At 36.1% G+C, this 19,836-nt stretch overlaps 1 protein-coding gene across 1 annotated transcript in view; it reads left to right on the top strand.

The window, feature by feature from the left end:
• LOC139779880 (uncharacterized) overlaps nt 1-19,836 on the top strand; it is a 51,329-nt gene that overhangs the window by 14,085 nt on the left and 17,408 nt on the right. The window contains exon 2 of the mRNA XM_071718357.1: nt 11,324-11,496. Coding sequence (XP_071574458.1) covers nt 11,324-11,496 — 173 coding nt within the window. The remainder of the gene's footprint in view (nt 1-11,323; nt 11,497-19,836) is intronic.

The following is a 19,836-nucleotide window of genomic DNA, read 5'->3' as shown; positions in this document are numbered from 1 at the left end:
GGTATGTTGGCTCATATCAAGGCACGCTTAACTTGACTTGTTGTTGCCGCGCGCGTGAGACCTGTGTGAGTATGTGATTTGCTACCTACAATGCTGATAGAAGCTAGATATATATATTTATATTAATATTTTTATATTGAATAAAGCTACATCTAAAATAGTTTACAATTGTTTTTCTGCAACAGCATTTTGCTATTTGATAATTACAAAATAACTTTAAAAGATACAATCTTCATCAAGAAGTACATACATATCTGTTACCCGTTTTGTGTTTCTATTACGTTTTTATTAATTTAACATGGACTTTTGTCGCATAGCCAACTTGCCCTACTATCGGGGCAAGTTGGCTGCAATGCAACATGTTCGTATTTCACTTATTACAAAGAAACTATACAGTATATAGGAGCGTTCCTGGCATGAAAATGTAGAGAAAGGTTCTCTCTATCATATTAGTACTGTTTAATCATGAAAATTAGTTGTTGAAAACTTAAATGCCGAAGTTGTGAAAACGGTGCCAACAAGCCCCGGTCTCCCCTAATCACATAAGTACTCATGGAGTCATCATTGCGACTCGCGCAGAGTCGCGCATGGTATTTTTACATTTTTTACTATAATCATCTCACCACAGTTTATTTTCTCGTTACATTTTTTGATCTTGTCACTCGTTGTTTATCAAAAAGTAATTAACAAAAGAAGTTTCATAATTAGAACGTAACCACATGAGTTTCCACTTATACTTTCCAACTTTCCACGCGAAGCGAGGTCCATTCCACACCGCTTGGTGCTTAAAGTGTGAAAAATGTAAGAAAATGAGCTTCTTTTTGATTTGTTTTTGTTCTTGATAATAATATTTTATCAACTTAATACATAAGTATAGTTCTCTAATACACTAATAAAATAAAACATTTCAGCAAAATATTATTAACAACAATAAGAGAAATATACGACTGTTATGATATTATGATATGCAATTAAATTAGAATAAAATGCCATTTACGGTCCAAGTTTGGATCTTAGTAGCCTAATAATTATATATTTTTTTTTATTACACATATCTATTATATAGTATATAATTTAATATAAAATATTATTAAATTCTTATTATTTTTCCATATCAAAATCTTGAAAAACGTTAATTAAGCCGTATAATTAAAATTTTATTTTCTCGGAAACTAAGCATTTCCGCAACTCTGCTTCACTGAGAGAAAAATCCAGGTTGTTCGAAAATTAACAAACGGACAATCCGACACTTTCTTAAAAAGCCGATCAATTATCAATGATATCCGGCTATCTTGATTAGACATTATTCTAATCTTGATCGGCTTTTCATAATTCCGATTAAAAATATCGGATTATCCATTTGTTAATTTTTGAACGACCTGGATTTTTCTCTCAGTGTTGTGACTACATTTAGTGAATACTACGTACCTACAAAATTTCATCAAAATCGGACTTGGGTGATACACTAAAGTCTTACCTTTCTTTTGCATTGAGTATTTTAATAACAACAGATTTCTTCTACAATATAGTATTTAATTTACTTCATTACGTCCACTTATTACAAAATACAATAGCTATATTCAGTAAAAGTTATAAAATAACAGTTATTTAATTTCCCAGTTGTCACCTTATAATATAGTTTTTTTTTCAAAAATTTTCGCAGATGTATCGAAACTATCCTGAATTGCGCTTTCAGTAATTTAATACCATTTGTGCAATCCTGCTCGTACAATTAATAAGAGTTTAGATTCGAAAAGTGAATACAGTCCGCTTTTGCTTAGACCGCTTTGACGTTCGTGATGTCGAGTTGATTGTGCAAAAAAGACAGAAAAAGACTCAGCCAATTTAATTGGTAATTTGCACGATTAATCATAATCGCGACTTAGTTGATTTGCAACAGAAGATATTGCGTTTAAATTATAACATTATTTTTAGATACATATAATTCACGCTTGTTGCTGCGTCAATATCCAGGAAGTTATGGACTCTATTTACATTTCAAATGGTAGCCTACGCGCTTTACGGCACGGGTTAGAGAGCAGGTTGCTGTTCACATTATCGCGTCGATATCTGTGTAATCGCGCGGTCCATAATATATCGCTAAACCAAGGCGTTTTATGCAAGTACATGACAGTGTTCGCGAAAAACCTTCGTGAATATAGAGCTGCGCGACACGAGTTGTTACGACGAAGCGCGTATATAAATATTTCGGTGATTATCGTTCTTTTGTTTACGCTCCTATACGGCGATTGCAAAAATGGCGTGTGAAGGTGTAAAACGGAAGTTATTTACGTTTTCAGCGTGTAATAGCCTTGTTATGAGCATCTTTATCGAAGGTGACCGTGCAAATGGTACGTAAAATATTTCTACCGTTGTGCAAAATAAAGCACGTCTTTACTGAGAAAAAAATTGTTGAAAAACGCAAAATATGTTTCAGTCAACTAAAATATTTAATCCGATACGTTCAACTAAACATTAGTTGAATTAATTAATTCTTAATTAAAAAATGTTGATAGTTGACATGAATAAACTACATACCTTTTTTAGTGCAACTTAATAATTATACAAATTTAGTTCGTATAATCAATTTTTTTCTTATTGTAAGAGTGACTCGTACTCGCACATAATCATTATAGAGGAAGTAGTTGGGTTAACGCGAACCATGTGGACAACGTGAACCATCACGATATCTAGAATATTAAGTATTGCAACCTGACGGACAGCAAGTGGAATTACTATAGCTATTGGCTCCCTAATCTAACGTAGAAAGTGGCAGCATGGCACAACTTGTCATAAAGTTAAAAATTAAACCTGAAGATTTGGTGTGTATCGCTTACGGCGCACAATGGGATGAAATGCAAATCTAGCTGGACAAAACTAGAAAAAATCAATATTTTTAAATAAATCAAATAACATAGTAAAGTATTATTTATACTTGTATAATGCAGATTCTATCATAATAAGGCCGGTAAAATATTCTGATGTTATAACATAATAACAGTTTCTCAGAGCAAGTATTTCTCAGAGTAGTTATTGGAAAATTATATTGTGTCTTTACATAATTATAAAAATATATTATTGCAATTAAATTGTAATATTTTTGTGTTCGTTTAAAAGGTTAAATTACGTTCTTTCAGTTTACGTTATGTGTTTTATTTTAATTCTTGTATGTTTAAAGAAATTTAATGAAAAGTAAGTATTTTTATTGTGTAATTAGTATACATTATTGAGTAGAAAAAGCTTCATCCGGCTTCATCCAAAAAAATCAAACCATAATTAGATTCTTTGTAGTATACATATTTTAAGCACTGTATAAAATGATGTGCTACTTTTTGCAACTTTTGCAAATATTCTATCTTCTAACAGTAGATTTTTTTAAGTGCGTAAATAATATTGAAAAATTATTCAAAGGGGTAGAGACAGACTTTATAGGCATCCTATATTGTGAATAAAATTAGAGATTTTTCCGTTCTGCCAACTTAAATAAATAATTTTTAGCTTTTATGAAAAATTAATTCCATAATTTAGATAATTTTTCAATATTATTTATGCACTTAAAAAAATCTACTGTTAGAAGATAGAATATTTGTAAAAGTTGCAAAAAGTAGCACATCATTTTATACAGTGCTTAAAATATGTACTACAAAGAATCTAATTATGGTTTGATTTTTTTGGATGAAGCCGGATGAAGCTTTTTCTACTCAGTAATGTATACTAATTACACAATAAAAAGTAATACTTACTTTTCATTAAATTTCTTTGAACATACAAGAATTAAAATAAAACACAAAACGTAAACTGAAAGAACGTAATTTAACCTTTTAAACGAACACAAAAATATTACAATTTAATTGCAATAATATATTTTTATAATTATGTAAAGACAAAATATAATTTTCCAATAACTAGTTGCTCTGAGAAACTAGCGATATCGAATAATTTTGAGATAGTTTGTATAATATTTTTTATAAGTATTGCATTTTATATTCTATTGTTTTTTTTCTTTCAAGAGTAATAATATTATGATGAGTATACGTTATAAGTATATTATATTATGTAAGTAAAAGTTTTAAACATGTTACATATATTTGTATGACATTGTTACAAAGAGCACAAAAATTAGAGTTTGTAATAAATTAGAATATAATAAATATATAATACAATAATTATTATAGATTATTTCATTGTTAATATGCCTTAAAATACGAGAAAAATGATTCTTTTGCAAGATATAAATAAAGTGGTTAAACTTGCCTAACATGGTTCAAAGTTACCCTACAAAAATCTACCTTCAAAAATTTTGCTATAACATTAAACTCACTATAAATAAACAAAATTTGTTAGAAACACGTTGTAACAAACATTTGGCATTGCAACTCTACGAAAACAAAGTTCAGCTATCTTCACAGGATGATTCACATTACCCCAACTTCCTCTATTATAAATATAGGGGAGACCGGGGCTAAAACGTCTACGGGGTAAATACGTCTAATCAAATATCTCGGAACCTGTATATTGTGCGAACTCGCTATTAACATTGTAAACGCTGCTTATAGTACCCATGGTACCAACGGAGTTTCGGCAGGTTACCTGCCGTGTTATGATTTTTACGAGGGCAAACGTGTTTTCGAAAGGTGAAAGTTACATTTTCTGCGCGTGGAAATTTTGTAATATCTGCAATAATATTTGCTCTCCAAATCTCGAGGTACGTGATTATAAAGAGTAATGCATGCTGAACACGAATCCAGTGTGGTTTTTTCATTATCGTTGATGTCTAATATTTCGTGGGCGATCAAACCTGAAACTTGTGTTTGGGGCTAATCGGTCAGTAAGCAGTCCGGGTGCATTTCCAAGGCATTTTCGGGCTCACTGCATATGGAATATGGATGAGACGGGAATTACAACCGTTCAGACACCGAATAGAGTCATCGGACGTCGAGGAGTGAAACAAGTCGGGCGAGTGTTTCGCATAAAAATTTTAAATAAATTTTTATATTTTTTTCTTAAAAAACAATTATTGCATGTATCCTATTATTTTTTTAGGATTAGATGTACGTATATGTATTGAAAATGCAGTGCAGACTGTTATACCCCGGCATTTTTGAGATTTCAATTTTTCCACCGTTGTCGTTTTTGCTCTATACCGGTTAAACAAAGCGACGTAGACAAAAATTTCCTATATAAATTTTGTAGCTAAAGGTTCACTCTTTACAGTGGTATACCACATTTAACTACAATTATTTATTTTGTTGTTAAAAATCGGCACCGAAAAAAAACGGACTGTTTAGCCCCCCGGTCTCCCCTACATATACAAATGATACGAAATAAACAAATAAAGCTGAAAAGGTAAATAACCTCTGACCGTTTGATTTTAGATTTTTCATTGCGTAGTATCGCGTGATACCGAATCTCGGGATTGTCGACTCGCCCGCGCCGCGAAAGTCCGCACGTGCAAGCGCGTTGGCGCTAATAATCGCCATTAGCGAATTCGATTATGCTTTAAATAGCCGCTCTCGTAAAACCTGTCGCGGCTGCTTGCACCGAGGCGGACTTTACGACTACAACGTGCCAATCACCCCTTTTGTCGCGGGGGAAATGGGATTTCCTCGCGTCATTTCTATTCCGCTCGCAAATTGCCGGTAGCGAAATCAAAGGACCGCGTCGCCGCCCGCGTTCGATCGATCGCAGGCCGTTAAAAATCGTTAAACGGCCCCGCTTCGGCAACCGGAAGGTGTCGTTTCGTAATTGCCGCGCGAGTCGAATGTTTTATTAATTTATGCGTGGATTCTTAGGCGCGCTTGTGACCTTACGGGATATTATGATAAAGATACTTAAGGCAACACGTTGTCGTGACTATTATATAAAGCTTAATTAATGGAATATTACCTAATGGACGGAAGTAGACGTGACGAAGATGTAGACTTTTATCATGTCGCGGTATTGAGCGATTAATCACTTCACGGAAAAAAAGGTTTTGCTGCAACAGCAAATCTATATTTGTTAAATATGGGACAACTAACATTTTTTGCTGCGAGAGCTAATTAATTTTGCAATAATAGCAAAACATTTGGTTGCAATAGCAAACAGTTTTGCTGAACTTTGCTATTGCAGCAAAAGGTTTTGCTATTATTGCAAAATTAATTAGCTCTCGCAGCAAAAAATGTTAGTTGTCCGTATAGTAGCAAATTCTTTTTTTCCGTGTTTTGTATAAGATATTAGATATGAAAGATGCCTCACACACGCTTCCTATTGTAATTACGTATACATAGTTAATTGCGCAATGATATTTATATAAGTTTTTATTATATATTTACATAAGTTTACTTGAAGATCTCCTCGCAAAGATGTGTTAGGTGACGAAGAATTTTATCGTGGCCCTAGTATTCAAGGCTGCCTGCCACCTTGAGTTAACTATTGGCCCAACTTTCAATTAATCTCCCGTTATGAGATTAACTCTTCATCCCACGCAATCCTCGACTCGCTATATATTTACGGCCAGTTGCCAGTTTGAAATTGTCCGAGAGCAAACGGAATTAAATAGATCGGTTTCGAATAATTAATAGCGTCACGGTTAATTATTTCAGATACGTGATGAAATTACCTTCGTGAAAAAGTTCGACGATCGCCACTGTAATTACGGTAGCCACGAGAAATAATAAAGTCGAGCAATCAGTAAAATGCCGTGCTATCACGTCGTAATTCCATTGAGATTTATGGACCTTTGACTTCCGATAAGGAAGAGAGATCTAGGGTTTCGGAACGAGAGGGTGATGTTTGACAGTCTTTGACGCTATTTTATTTATGTATTCGCAATTTCTTTTAAATTTAATAACGCTGTGCTTCTTAAGAACAGCGAGAAGAACAGCCTAAGAAAGAGCATCCTTTTCGAGGTTCGTTTTCTTCTCGGATATATTAACACAGCTCATCAAACGCCGGCGCATCTCTACCTTTCCCTATTTACATTTTCACCTGTTTCGCGACGCGCCGTCGCGTCGCGTCGGTCGTTGGTTTCGTGCGCGATCGTCGACATCTCGTTGCACGCTTAGCGACAATTAAAAACACATTAGTGCGATGCGTTAAGCGCGCGAGAGCGGTTTTTGCTGGCAAAATGCGGTACCAGAGAGAGAAAGAGAGAGAGAGACAAAGAGGAAGAGAGAGAGAGAGAGAGAGTGGAGAGAAAGAGACAAGACCCGGGGGAAGCTTGGTAGGCCGCGCGGAGGAAGGAGGAGATATAATTTGATACGTTTACCATTTGGTCTTATTTTTGAGTAATTTCGAGTCGCTCTGGGCGTCTCAGCTGCGAAAGCCGCAGCACAAGCTTCCCGTAATTACAGGCCGTCCGACTCGCCTCTTCGTTCCTCCGCGCTGTGTCGTCCTCGTACTCCTCGTTGTTGTCGTGGTTTCCTCCTTCTCTTCTTCTCCTTCCCCCTTCTCCGCTTCCCCACCGCACGGCAATGGACGAGTTAAGCATGTCGCTCCAGGCGATGTCTAGGAAGTTCCTAGGGAACCGCTAACGACGAAGCGTCCATCCGCGATCCGGCCACGGGATCGATAGAGATCACGGATCGATCGCGCATCGCCCACCTTCGTGAAGCATTTCGAATACAAGGTCCTTCAAATGATTGTAATCTTCTATATTTACGCTCGTTTAAGGATCTTAAAATAATAAAAAAAATATTATAAATTGAATTGAATACATAATACGTACACAGTAAAAAATTTTGTGTATTTTTGTTAAAAATGGACCTTGTTAAAGTTTTTGTGTCAAAAATGCAACATACTTATGTGTTAATTGTTAATTTAACTAATTTTGATTATGTTATCTGATTTTTTTATGTTAAATTCATATTTAAGTAAATCAAATGTTAAAATAACACATTTTATATTTAATTGTAAGATTAACATAAAAATAATGTAATTTTGTTAAAAAAATATCCTTTTCATTTATATTTAACATTATACAGATGTCTATTGTACATACAAAAATGTTAAATTAACATATGTTTTTCAATAATATTTAACATACAGATGTCTGTTGTACATAAAATTTTTGTTCATATATCATCAAACTTTTCTTTATTTTATGTTAAATTATGGACATAATATTTGTGTCATAATTTGACATATTCACATTATGTTAAATTAACACAAAAATTTGAGTGGACCGTTTGGGACTTGTAATTTATGTTATATTTAACACAAATCTTTTTACTGTGTAATTGAAATATAATGATTAAAATACGGTAGCAATTGTTCCCTGGATGAATGATAATATTCCTTATTACGATACATTTTCGACAATTTCTGTTTGCCATCGATCATGAATTACCAAAGCGCGGGTATAATTATTTATCACGTTTGCGCACTGTTTGCGCACTTTTCTCGCGTCGTTAAGCGAGAATTCTAGCCGTTCTGCTAGCTGATTAATTATTAGCGAAACGCGATTGTTACCTCACAGTTGCGGGCCATAGTCACGGTATGCAACATATGTCGCGCATTCAAAATCGCGGCCGAGCACGGTCGCAGTAAGAGTCATCGCATTACTATTCATTACCCATATAAATAGCGATCACTTCACGCACGAGCACACCGCTAATGATCCTTTATTCCGTCGCTGTAATTAGCACCGGCCGTGTACCTGCAGAGAACCACCCGCTCGTGTAATTCAACGTAAATTTACATTTATCTGGGTTCACCCTCTGTGTTGTGTAAAACAACAGTAAAAAATACATTGTATATCGCAGATGTAAGATTTAACAGATAGATTAATATATTGCAATCGAAATATACTTTAATAAAATGATAATAATCTTTATTGTTAATGTTCAAAATCAATAAGTTTTGTAGCAAGGAGAGACGTAAAGAAGAATGAAAGAAAGAATTGTACATGCAAATGGTGAGGCGCCAGCAAGACTAATGCTGCTATATACAATGCCTATCAATATACATATATGTATAATAAAAGTTACATAATAGATATTAATTTATTTTTAAATACGATCATTACAGAAACATCATAGAAATATCAGAAACATTATGCAGAATATCTATATATATGATTATTATTATTCTGTAAACGTGTGTAAAAAAAGTAAAGCACTTGTGATGCTGCGTTTCTTCAAGTTCATTCACCAGGATTTACATGGATTATGCGAATTACGTCGGATTAGATGGAACGAGGACTACGTTATCGCCACCTTGGAATAGCGCCGATTAACGCGTCTATTTACACGCGCGAGGCTTTGATCCCATCAAGAATCAACCTTCGCCGCGCGATTCGCAAGAATGCGCTCGCACGTGGAAGCGCATTCTGTTTAAGCACCACATGCCCGTGTATGCGACGTGTTTATTAAGGTATTCGTTTCGCGATTCTTCTGCGAGAACGCGATTTCGAGGAGTGACAACGAGAAATGAGTTGTTGAGCAAAACAATGACGTGAAGTCATCTATATATATAAATATATATACACTCGAAGAGATATGCCACTCAATTAATTTTGTTAAAAAATTGTATATCTCTTTCTTCAATCTCAGACAAAACGTGACAAATAAAATGAATGATTAAGCCGTGAATTTAATCATCTTCTTGCATGAATCTTTTGATTTCTTAAAATGAGAAAAATGCGACTTATATGCCATCGTGACGGAAGGCCACACGGAATGGAATAGGTCTATAAAATCATCTACGAAGATTATATGATGGATTCTCTCACGATGCAAATGGAATTAATACTGTTGGTATGAATCGGTCGGTCCCTCCGGATATCAAGATACTCATTTATTAATCCAAAGTCGCAGGTACTTGAGTATCGACAGCATTAAATGTAATGATTCATTGGTCGATTGCGATACTACCCGGTCGATGCGTTTAACCTACTTCTCGATTACTTTGTCAGCTCTAATATACCGCAATTGAGAATCCAGCCGGCCGGCAAAAAATATGGGAAACGTACAGATGTCTAGAGGATATAGCAGTCCCTGCGCTATCCAGCTATTAACTTGTCAGTTTCAGCCGCGAAGATCCTAACGGATAAATTTTTCGCAATGCAAATGATACGATTCACCGTTGCGGCTGGTCGCGTGTACGTTATACCGGTTACTAGCTGTAACCTACTGCGCGTGACTTATTTAGATCACTTTGCACGCTGACGCTGTAATTTAGAAACCGCAATGAATAATAACACGGAAGGCGCATGCAAATGCTAATTGATGTCGGAGATCGTCACGGGGAAGGATGGAGAGAAGTTCGAAATTCTGTTACGTTTATTTCGGATTCTACGAGAACTTTTTTCCAGATTTTCTCAGCCTCGAGCTGAAGGTACATTCTGTAGGTACATCGTCGCGTAAAATTATTATTACGCGTAAACGTATATACTCTTTAAATCTGCACAACGCCTTTCGTTAGACTGTCATCGATTTTCAGCGGACTTTCTAACAGTTCGATTTCGACTCCGTATCCCTGCGATACTTGTTGGACGATTTCACAGACCGATTGCTGGGAATCGGATTAACACTCTGTATAACATACAAGTCGCGAAGTATAGTCACGCGCCGCGCCGGAGGGAAACCGTGCGGGCGACGTGGCGATTTATCGTCCCGAGCTTTCCGCTAAAGCATCTCGGGTGACTTCCGGCAGACGTGGCTATCGGTCGATCGACATGGCTCTTTCGTGGTAGAATACTCAATTACCTGGCCCCGAGTTCCTGGCTCTGTGCACCTTCTCTCCACCACCGCCACGAGTAGGTGTTTTTCTCTTTCTCCCGCGTCGCGCTGCGGCACGCACGGTCCTACAGTTCGTGAACGAATTCGTGGCTTGCGTGCCGATTATTTATTTTCAAGGCGAGGCTCTATGAGGCGCGCACGGACACTAGCCGGATGACGTTGTGGCGTTTAACAATTAATTAATCGTTAATAAATCGCGCGGCGCGGTCTCCGTTCCCCCATTCGCTCATGCCAACCGTTTGAACCGTCTGAAACCTTATGCGGGCAGCGGCTCCTCGTGTAATTAAATTACCATTTTAATTTGTTAGCGGTGAATTACGCGTTCTTACCAACGTCGATTCATATCGCTGATTCATTATTTAGATTCAACATTTACCTTCCTTCTTAATGATATCTCATCAACTTCGTGGTAATCTCGCCTTCTTCTCCTCTCCTTTTTCTTCTTTTGCATTGTCGTCTCGTCTTTTAAATTTCAGCGAAAAACGATACGGCGATGATAACCGAGCCTTGTTAAAATAATTTTAGAGATTAGATCTAAATGACTCGAAACAAAGTTTAAAATTTCCTGAAATTTTAAATTTTGTTAAAATTGTTCGTCTCAGGTCCCGACATACCCGGCTTCTTACTTCAGCCCTTCAGGAAACCGAAGAGGATAAGGACAGCCTTCAGCCCGAGCCAACTGCTTAAGTTGGAACACGCCTTCGAGAAAAATCACTACGTCGTTGGGGCGGAGAGAAAGCAATTGGCGCAGGCGTTATCGTTGACCGAAACTCAGGTAAGCACAGGAAAGCTAAAGTCCCGAACGTAAAGCCTTGCGTTGATCTCATTTCACGAAGATAAGTTAAATCGGACGATCTTATATAGTTTTTCAGGCTAATTCGGAAATTTGTAATCCAAACGGGATTACTATTCTATCGTATTTCTAACGAGTCGATTATTATGATAATCACTATTATTATTTGCCATTTGCGTGATGCGGGGATCGCGATATATCCCAAGTAATATCGAATAATATCTTGTTAACATCATTAAATATTTAATAAGATTTAGAATTGCGATTAATATAGTCAACCGTTTGATTGAGAATAATAATTAGATTAAGATGCATGCACGTTTCCTAGTTGCCGAGAGTGATGTGCGATGCAAATGGTATACAGAATTAATAAAGCAATGTCAGTGGCGACTTGACATTAGCATTCTCGTGACGCGTTAAGCAAGATTGATATTTCTTACAAGGATCGCGCCGTGAGAAGAATCGCGGTCTCGCTCGGAGATGCATTCGCGTGACGCGGCAATCCTCATTGTTTTCTCCGCTCGTTTCGCAGTCAGTAATAATCGTCTCATTTGCACTTTGCTCGCGCGTGATATACTCCTGATTCATAAAAAAGATATTACCATCGTAATGTAATATTCCTGATAATGTAATACTTCTGACACTTTGTGCAGACGAGACGCAAAGAGAAAAAAAAAGATATTTTTTTATATGTATAATTAAAATACATATATGTCGATTAATCTTCTTTACTTATATTAATTAATCTCTTTTTACCGTAATCCTTATATCGATATTGATATAAGAAAGGCGATAATAAAAAAAAATATTATAGCCTCGACGTTTTGATATCAGGATCTTTATCTCAAAATAATCTCAGAAATATTACAAAATAAGAGGGTAAATGCGGGATATCAATACAAACATTTTTTATTAAGCAAAGCGTATCCAATCAGACATTGTTGGAACTAAAAGTTCCGTTGTTATCCATTAATGAATTAGATACCATAGGCTCATCCTATAGTTTGTACGTTCAGCTAATTTAAGTTTGTTGGAGTCGTTTATGATCATTTAAGGATTACCATGTATGAAACATCTGTCGAACAGAAAGAGATTTTCTTGCCATGACCAGGATATGGTCATCATATGCAACGGTGATCCATGGCAAAAACAGTATTTAAAAAATACAACAATCTTTGTTACGGCAATGATAGTTTTATGTTTGAACAACATAGTGATAACTTTGAACATATTGTGTTATAACTCGATAAAAAAAGATAAAAGTGTCCAAGATAAAAAAGTGTCCAATAACAAAATTTTTAATAGCTTGTAATTTCATAACGGTATGACCGGACATGCTTTGCTAAAAAAATATTTGTTTAATGCCTTGCATCTGTCGTCTCATTTTGTAACAGTTATCTGAAACACTCTGTATATGTATGATACATACATATGATTATTTCAGTTAGAGAAAAGCGGAAAGATCGCTAATTATATTGATGATCTTGTCCGCAAGGTTTACGCGCAAAAACTCCATTATCCATTAACGTATAACTCAGCTAATATCATATTTCAACATTAATGCAAGGTGGTAGTAGTATAATGCGGCAGTCGTTTATATATGGTTAATACCATATTACCAGACGCAATAGATTAATGCAATTCGTCGACGATATTTATTAGCAGTATTGATATTTATTATCGTCGGACGTAAGGATTACATTAATCTCTCGTTAATATCACTATAGAGTAGTTTTCTAATACTCTCTTAAATATTAAACTTAGTCTTCACTTTGTCCATGATTTGTCTATGATTTGCAATTAAAGTCCGAATGTCGCGTCGAGGAGAGTTTGGACAGACAGACAGAGCTAATCTAAAATTTCCGGTTAGCTAAAATTCGCGTGTCAAATAGGACTGCTTTAAAATCTATAACTACCTATAGTCCGGGATATCAAGTAGAGCCTACGATTGAAGGTAACAATGGCTATGTACTCGCGTGAAACGTTAATGGCGCAAATCGAGCGGGTAAAGGAGGGATGGAGAGCGCGAATGAGAGAGAGAGAGAGACCGATGGGGTCGTATAACGAGGGGATTGATATGCTAATCCGTGACCGAGGGGTGGCCGTGCGTCTTTCGGTGGTGCCCGATACCGTTACGTGCGCGCCACTCACGCACGCACTCATGAACGCACTCACGCACATACTCATGTATGTACTCACGCACGCACGCGTTCATGCATTCACTCGCATACGCGTGCACGGGTATAAGGCAACGTAGAATCGGGCATGGCGCGCTCCAGATGCGTTCTACGTACTACGTACGTATATCACGCGCCGCGTTGTTACGTATTCCATGGGCGTAACGCGCACCAAAAAAGGGCAAGATGGTAAGGGTCGACTGACGATATCGGGAATTAAGCTGAGAGAAGGAGACAGAGAGAAAGAGAAAACGGGAAACCACCGAGCGTGGACGCCATCTTGGACCGCCGCCACTGCCGCCGCCGCCGCCGCCGCGCCGGGTTGTTCCAAACAGGCTTCTGCCTCGCGTTCTCCTCTTCGTCCTTTCCTGCACATCGTCCACCTCCTTCTTCTCCTTGTACGCATCGCGACTATCTCGCGTAGAAAATATACAGCCGTACAGTCAGACGACATTTCTTTTCTTGCGCGTGCTCTCGCGCGCTTTGTTAGTGTCAAAGAGATGTCTCGAGAAATTCGAGTGACGAGCAGACAGACTTACTGGAGGAAATATTTTCTAAAATTTATTCCCTTTTTATTTATCGTATTAAGAAATGCGCAATTTCACGAATTTAACTTTATACACAAAAAAGTAATTTTATATATTTAATATATAAATATAAATTTATTACAAAAATATTTATATATTTACTTCGATCTTTGTTTTTAATTATAGAACGTTGTATATTAACCCGGGAACGAGTGCCTGATTTCTTTTGTATAAATGGTCATCTTGCGTGATTTTTACACCCCAATTAAAAGTCATTGTTAGTAATTACATATTGCATATTTTTTATTGTTCTGTAATTTATTAGTATTTGAGGACAATATGTATTATAAGACATAAGAGATAATATAATGTAATATAAATATGAAAAGAAAACAATGTAAAACGATGTATTGTACGGAAATCCATCCAAAGTCGTAAGGGCACGATCAAATAAATAAATATTATATACTCAACATTTTCTGAAAAAAAAGTAAGGAGAAAGCAATATTTAAAATTTAAAAATCGAAAGAAGCTAGCATACATTAATCGACTTATTATGACAGTATTTCTAAAAAATAAAGGTATCTGTTAATAAAACGTTTTTGTATTACGGATTTTTTATTGGATTGCATATTTAAAGGCCCGTAAAAAGAAAATTAATTAATATCTGGATATTAAGGGTCCCTTCTCCTCAGTAGGTCCAAAAAATAGGTGATTTTTGTGAATTTTTTGTGGAGAAAGTAAACAAAATAAATCATTCAATATTTTTGGATTATATTTATGATACTTTTAAGTAGTTATACAAATTTTTTCAGCCCATTTAAATAATTTGGCGAAGCGGGATACTGGGCAACGCGCGGAATAGGTTGCTCCATGGCGGAAGTCCTCCAGGTCGTAAAATGTGTCTGAAACATCGAATCAATCGATTTTCCTGTTCAGTACAAGTGTCCCTATAGAGTAGACTAAAAAAAATTATTTTGAATAAAAATTCATAAAATGGCGGCAATCCAAAGAGAAAAATTAATTTTCACTATAAATTTTCGATACTTTTTTGCTTGTGAAAAATTAAATATTGCATATATCGATATGATTGTAGTCTACTCTATAGACAAACTAGTTTTATATATGTAAAAAAAAAATGAAAGTGTTTCATTGAAAATTACGTGAGTTATCACTTCCGCCGCGAAAACGCGTTTAAAGTTTCAAGTTATGTTTTCGTTGATATAAATGTATATATTTGGATACTTACAGCTAATCAGCGCTAATTTGCGCTTTTAACACACTATTCTACACACCTAGAGTTATCAAATTATGCAAAAAAAAATTTTCGATTTTTTGAACCCAACTGAGAGGAAGGGACCCTTAATTCATTTTATAGCAATTTGAAATAAGGCTGCTTTCTACTATATAAAGTCAATTATATTGTGTTTGCTCTGTTCAGAGAGAATTATTAAAAATAACTTGTTTCTATAATATTTGTTTATTATTTTATATATAAATAGAAGTTACAGAGATTTTAAATAAAAATTAATATTTATATTAAAACTCGATTCTTCTTAAAATCTTTTATGCATTAATCGGATAGAAATATAATATAATAAGTATATACAAATATATACAAAAATATTACTTTTGTTATTAACAAAACATGTTTTACATTAAATAAATTTATAACATTTATTTTATTTCTTGTTATTTTTTTGTAAGCATTTACGCATGTTTTCATTGAATTTTTATTTTTTTCTATTTTATGTTAACTATTATAATTATTATTTATTATAAACATATATATATATATATATAATATGTTTATAATAAATAATAATTATAATAATTATAATATATATATATATATATACTCATAACCTCATTCCAATTATTATTATTTGAAATTTATAATTAAACTCTTACCATACTTTATTAATTTTTTAAATGTAATAAACGATCACCTGGGGTGATTTCTACATCCAGCAAGTTTTAATAAGTCTGTACTATGAATGTACAAATCCTAAATTTTTCCTATTATGCGAGAGAGAGTTGGATCTCGGAACCTTCGAATAAAAGATAGATATGGATTTTTAATCAATAAATAAAAAAAATTATTGTGACGTAAGCCTTATTTTTTCGACACTGAGGGGTTGAAAAATCACCCCAGGTAGCCATTCTCAGGTTAAAAATATAATTTTAAATAATAAATTTAAATAAAATATTTTACATCTTTTTCCATAGTTAGGATCAATGTTGTTCAACTATTCGAAGTAAAGCAAGCACAATGTAGAGAAGGTGTATAGATAAATGACGCAGTTGCTATCGTATCGTAAAGAAAACTCGTAGCCACTTGGTAATGCAAATAGTCTTTTGCATCGTGAATAAGATAAGCCGAACTACATGGAAAATTTATTCGACTGTCGTCGTGCTTTTGTTTCCCTGTAAAAAAGAAGGAAATGAGGCCAACTCATGTGATCACGTCTGCCTCTCTGTCAATTTCGCAGTAAACGTTCATCTTTCCATAAACATATATGTATACTGAATATTTTTATATGTTTATTTATCTCGATAATTATACGATCGTGAATGAATAATTACATAGAATTCTTCGAGTTTGTCGTTAAATGGCTAAACGCTGGTGCGCGAGGAAACGCGCGCGGTTAATAAGTAATAATGCGGTAAGAATAAATAATAACGCCATCGCGGCATCGATGCCGTCGACTTTGTCGTTAAATATCGTTTCGCATGCGAAGGTATGATCGCGGGAATAAGTAGTTGCAGCTTTTTTCTGCCACAGCGACGGACCGTTTACTCCGCTGTGGGCGTCACGTTAACAAGGCGCACGAGTGCCGGTCGATGGAATTCCACGCTTCTAGGCAAACGCACGCCTCCTCCGGTTCGACAATCTCTCTCTCCGCCGCTACATATTTCTCTCTCCCACGTCAACCCGGCGAGATTCGCTCGAAGACATCGCGGAACACGCCGATCCCGCGGACTGTGTTAACTGTACTTTATTACGTACTGCCCTCGTGGATCGCGTCGTCCAGCGCGACGACGGCACGTCGTTAATAAGGCGCGAATATATCCACGTGGAATTCCGACGAGGCCTCTTCGCGTGACTCCGGGACCCGGGACCCCGCGGATTATCGGCCAACAAAGTTCTCGCGCGCGGCACGTTATATTACACGCGCCGTGTCGACGCGTGTTAAGCTCTACCTACACATCGACCGGCATGAACAGCAGCGGTGGATTAAGGCGTTTAAAAAGACCTTAGGCGTGAATCCATTTGCGGGCTCTTATCTATCGTAATAAAATGTGAAAATTCGAAATAACGAAATAACGAAACTTAAAAAACTTCGAAGAGCATCGAGTACTATCATTTTTGCCGTTTGAGCTCGTAGGGGTGGACGAAACTTTGACTGTTTTTTATTAATTGAATCAAAAGCCCGATTGTATGTCCGAATGCATGCTTCTGTGCACGCTGAGTATGCACGCGGCTTTAGATTAATTCGAACCCGGTGGATATGCCGCGATGCCGTCGAGCACGAGAGTGAGACTGCGAAACGCGACGCTGCGCGACGCCTGCGTGATCGCGATTCGGCGACTCGTAATGTATTCGCCGGGTAATTGCCGGGATAATCGCACGCAATTAGAGCTCTAATGAGGGCCAGCGGGTCGCGTGTAACGCGCGTTCGCCTTATGAATCTTAACAAGCGCGAGAACAACCAGCTTGTGCGTGTGCGTCTTGCGCACCTATATGTATATACACGTGCGCTTCTCGCTGCCTGCGTGCGTACGCACGAAAGCCGAAGGATATAATGTAACTGCTAATTACGCGCCTCTCGCGACGCTGATTGGCTTCCGCGGAGAAGGACGCGCTGGAGGGATACCGCTAATGGTGTATCATCTCGATTTGCATAACTGCAGTCGCCCAGGGGACCATTCGGAGTGAGGCGATCAATGGGGGCTCGAATTAAACGTCCGAGGAAAATAATGAAATTCATTTACGTATAAAAAATATTGTTATATGAATTATGTCCTATATATAGTATAATATTAATATATTATATATAGTGTATATATATAATATATTATATACATATATATATGCATAATATATATAAATATAACCCTTCATTGCCCTTGTTCAACAAACGAACATTATATATTATAGTGCTCTCATATGAGAAAATTTTAGAAAACAATTATACAAATATAATTTAGAAGGTTGTAAGTGAAAAGTCAGAAAGTTTCAGAGTCAACTTTGATGCCACATCTATGTAATTAAAAAAGTAAAATGTGGATTAAGCGTTCGCTTCATATATAGGACAATGGAGGGTTAACACTAGAATTACCGAAGATTCACCTATTCCTATTTCTACCGAAAGGGTCAAAATCAAAACTTGTTTTCGGAAAAAACACGATATTCGAGAAAAAAATTTATATTTTTATATTTCTTGAAATTATTTGATTATACGTGAATGTCGACGAACGTTTGCTATAGCCTTATATGAAGGCTCAACGGTCAGCTTCGTGGACTAGCACAAATTTAATGTTCCTTATAATGTGATTTATTCTAGTTTTTGATTTAAAAAACGACGTTAGCTTTATTATACAATCTTGCTAAAACAACCCGACAAAATCGCAGCAACTATGTTTAACGATAATTAAAGTTGAACGGTGATTAATCTCGAACGGGAGCAAAAGGATGACTCTTTAGATTCGTTGGCCGGTCGGGAGAACGATTCTATTTCAACTTCTTACGTGGCCCAATCGTCGTTAAGCATATCGACCTTTATATAGTCTTTTCGCGTGACGAAACATAAACATTAACGCTTCTACGGAACGTTTATGTGAAAGTAAATATCTCGTTCGATTACTAGAAATTTGGCTTATATTTTTAGCTATAGCGCCATAATGCTTCCGATTGGCTCTTTGAAGCACTCATTTTCAAAACGCATTGCGAGAATATCGGTATAAATCCGGAACAGTATATATTTTTTACATTAATTTAGTAGAAATTCGAAATAAAATTATTATTTTTATAAAATAAATAATACGTAACATCTTTCTTACTAAGGATTCCTTCCTAGGTTAAGGGCCCCGGCGCCACTGGGTGGTCGCCACCCAGACGGATTCAAAGCCTTATAATTCCAATTAACGTACGAAAAACATTTTAAGAATGTTGTTTAAAAATAAGCCTATCTTAAAAATATCGGGCTCTGAATTTTGTCTGGGTAGCCGCCACCCAGTGTGGCCTCGAAAGGTTAAGGCAATTAAATGATCTTGGGATAGCGACTTGGAATATTCGAACAATGCTTCAAACCGGACATGTTTTAAATTATCAGAAATTGCAGAAAAATTCAAGAAATATAAATTGCATATTATGGCGCTGCAGGAAGTAAGATGGCCTGGGAGTGGTCAGATAGACAAGCGAGATATCACAGTGGTATATATTGATATGAAGACAAAGGGGTGCAGGATTTATAATAAGTAAGCAAATTAGAAAATCATTAATAGAATTTTTGTCAGTTAATGATAGATTAAAATCAGACTCAAAAGCAAATTCCATCTCCATCATATTTCTATCATATCTACTTGTGTACCAACAGAAAAGGCGGAAGAGGTAG

Source organism: Temnothorax nylanderi, unplaced genomic scaffold (genome assembly GCF_030848795.1).
Source record: "Temnothorax nylanderi isolate EJ_2023f unplaced genomic scaffold, tnyl_v1.0 TNYL_tig0248_pilon, whole genome shotgun sequence".
Taxonomy (NCBI): Eukaryota; Metazoa; Arthropoda; class Insecta; order Hymenoptera; family Formicidae; genus Temnothorax; species Temnothorax nylanderi.
This window is presented reverse-complemented; position numbering and strand designations above follow the sequence as displayed.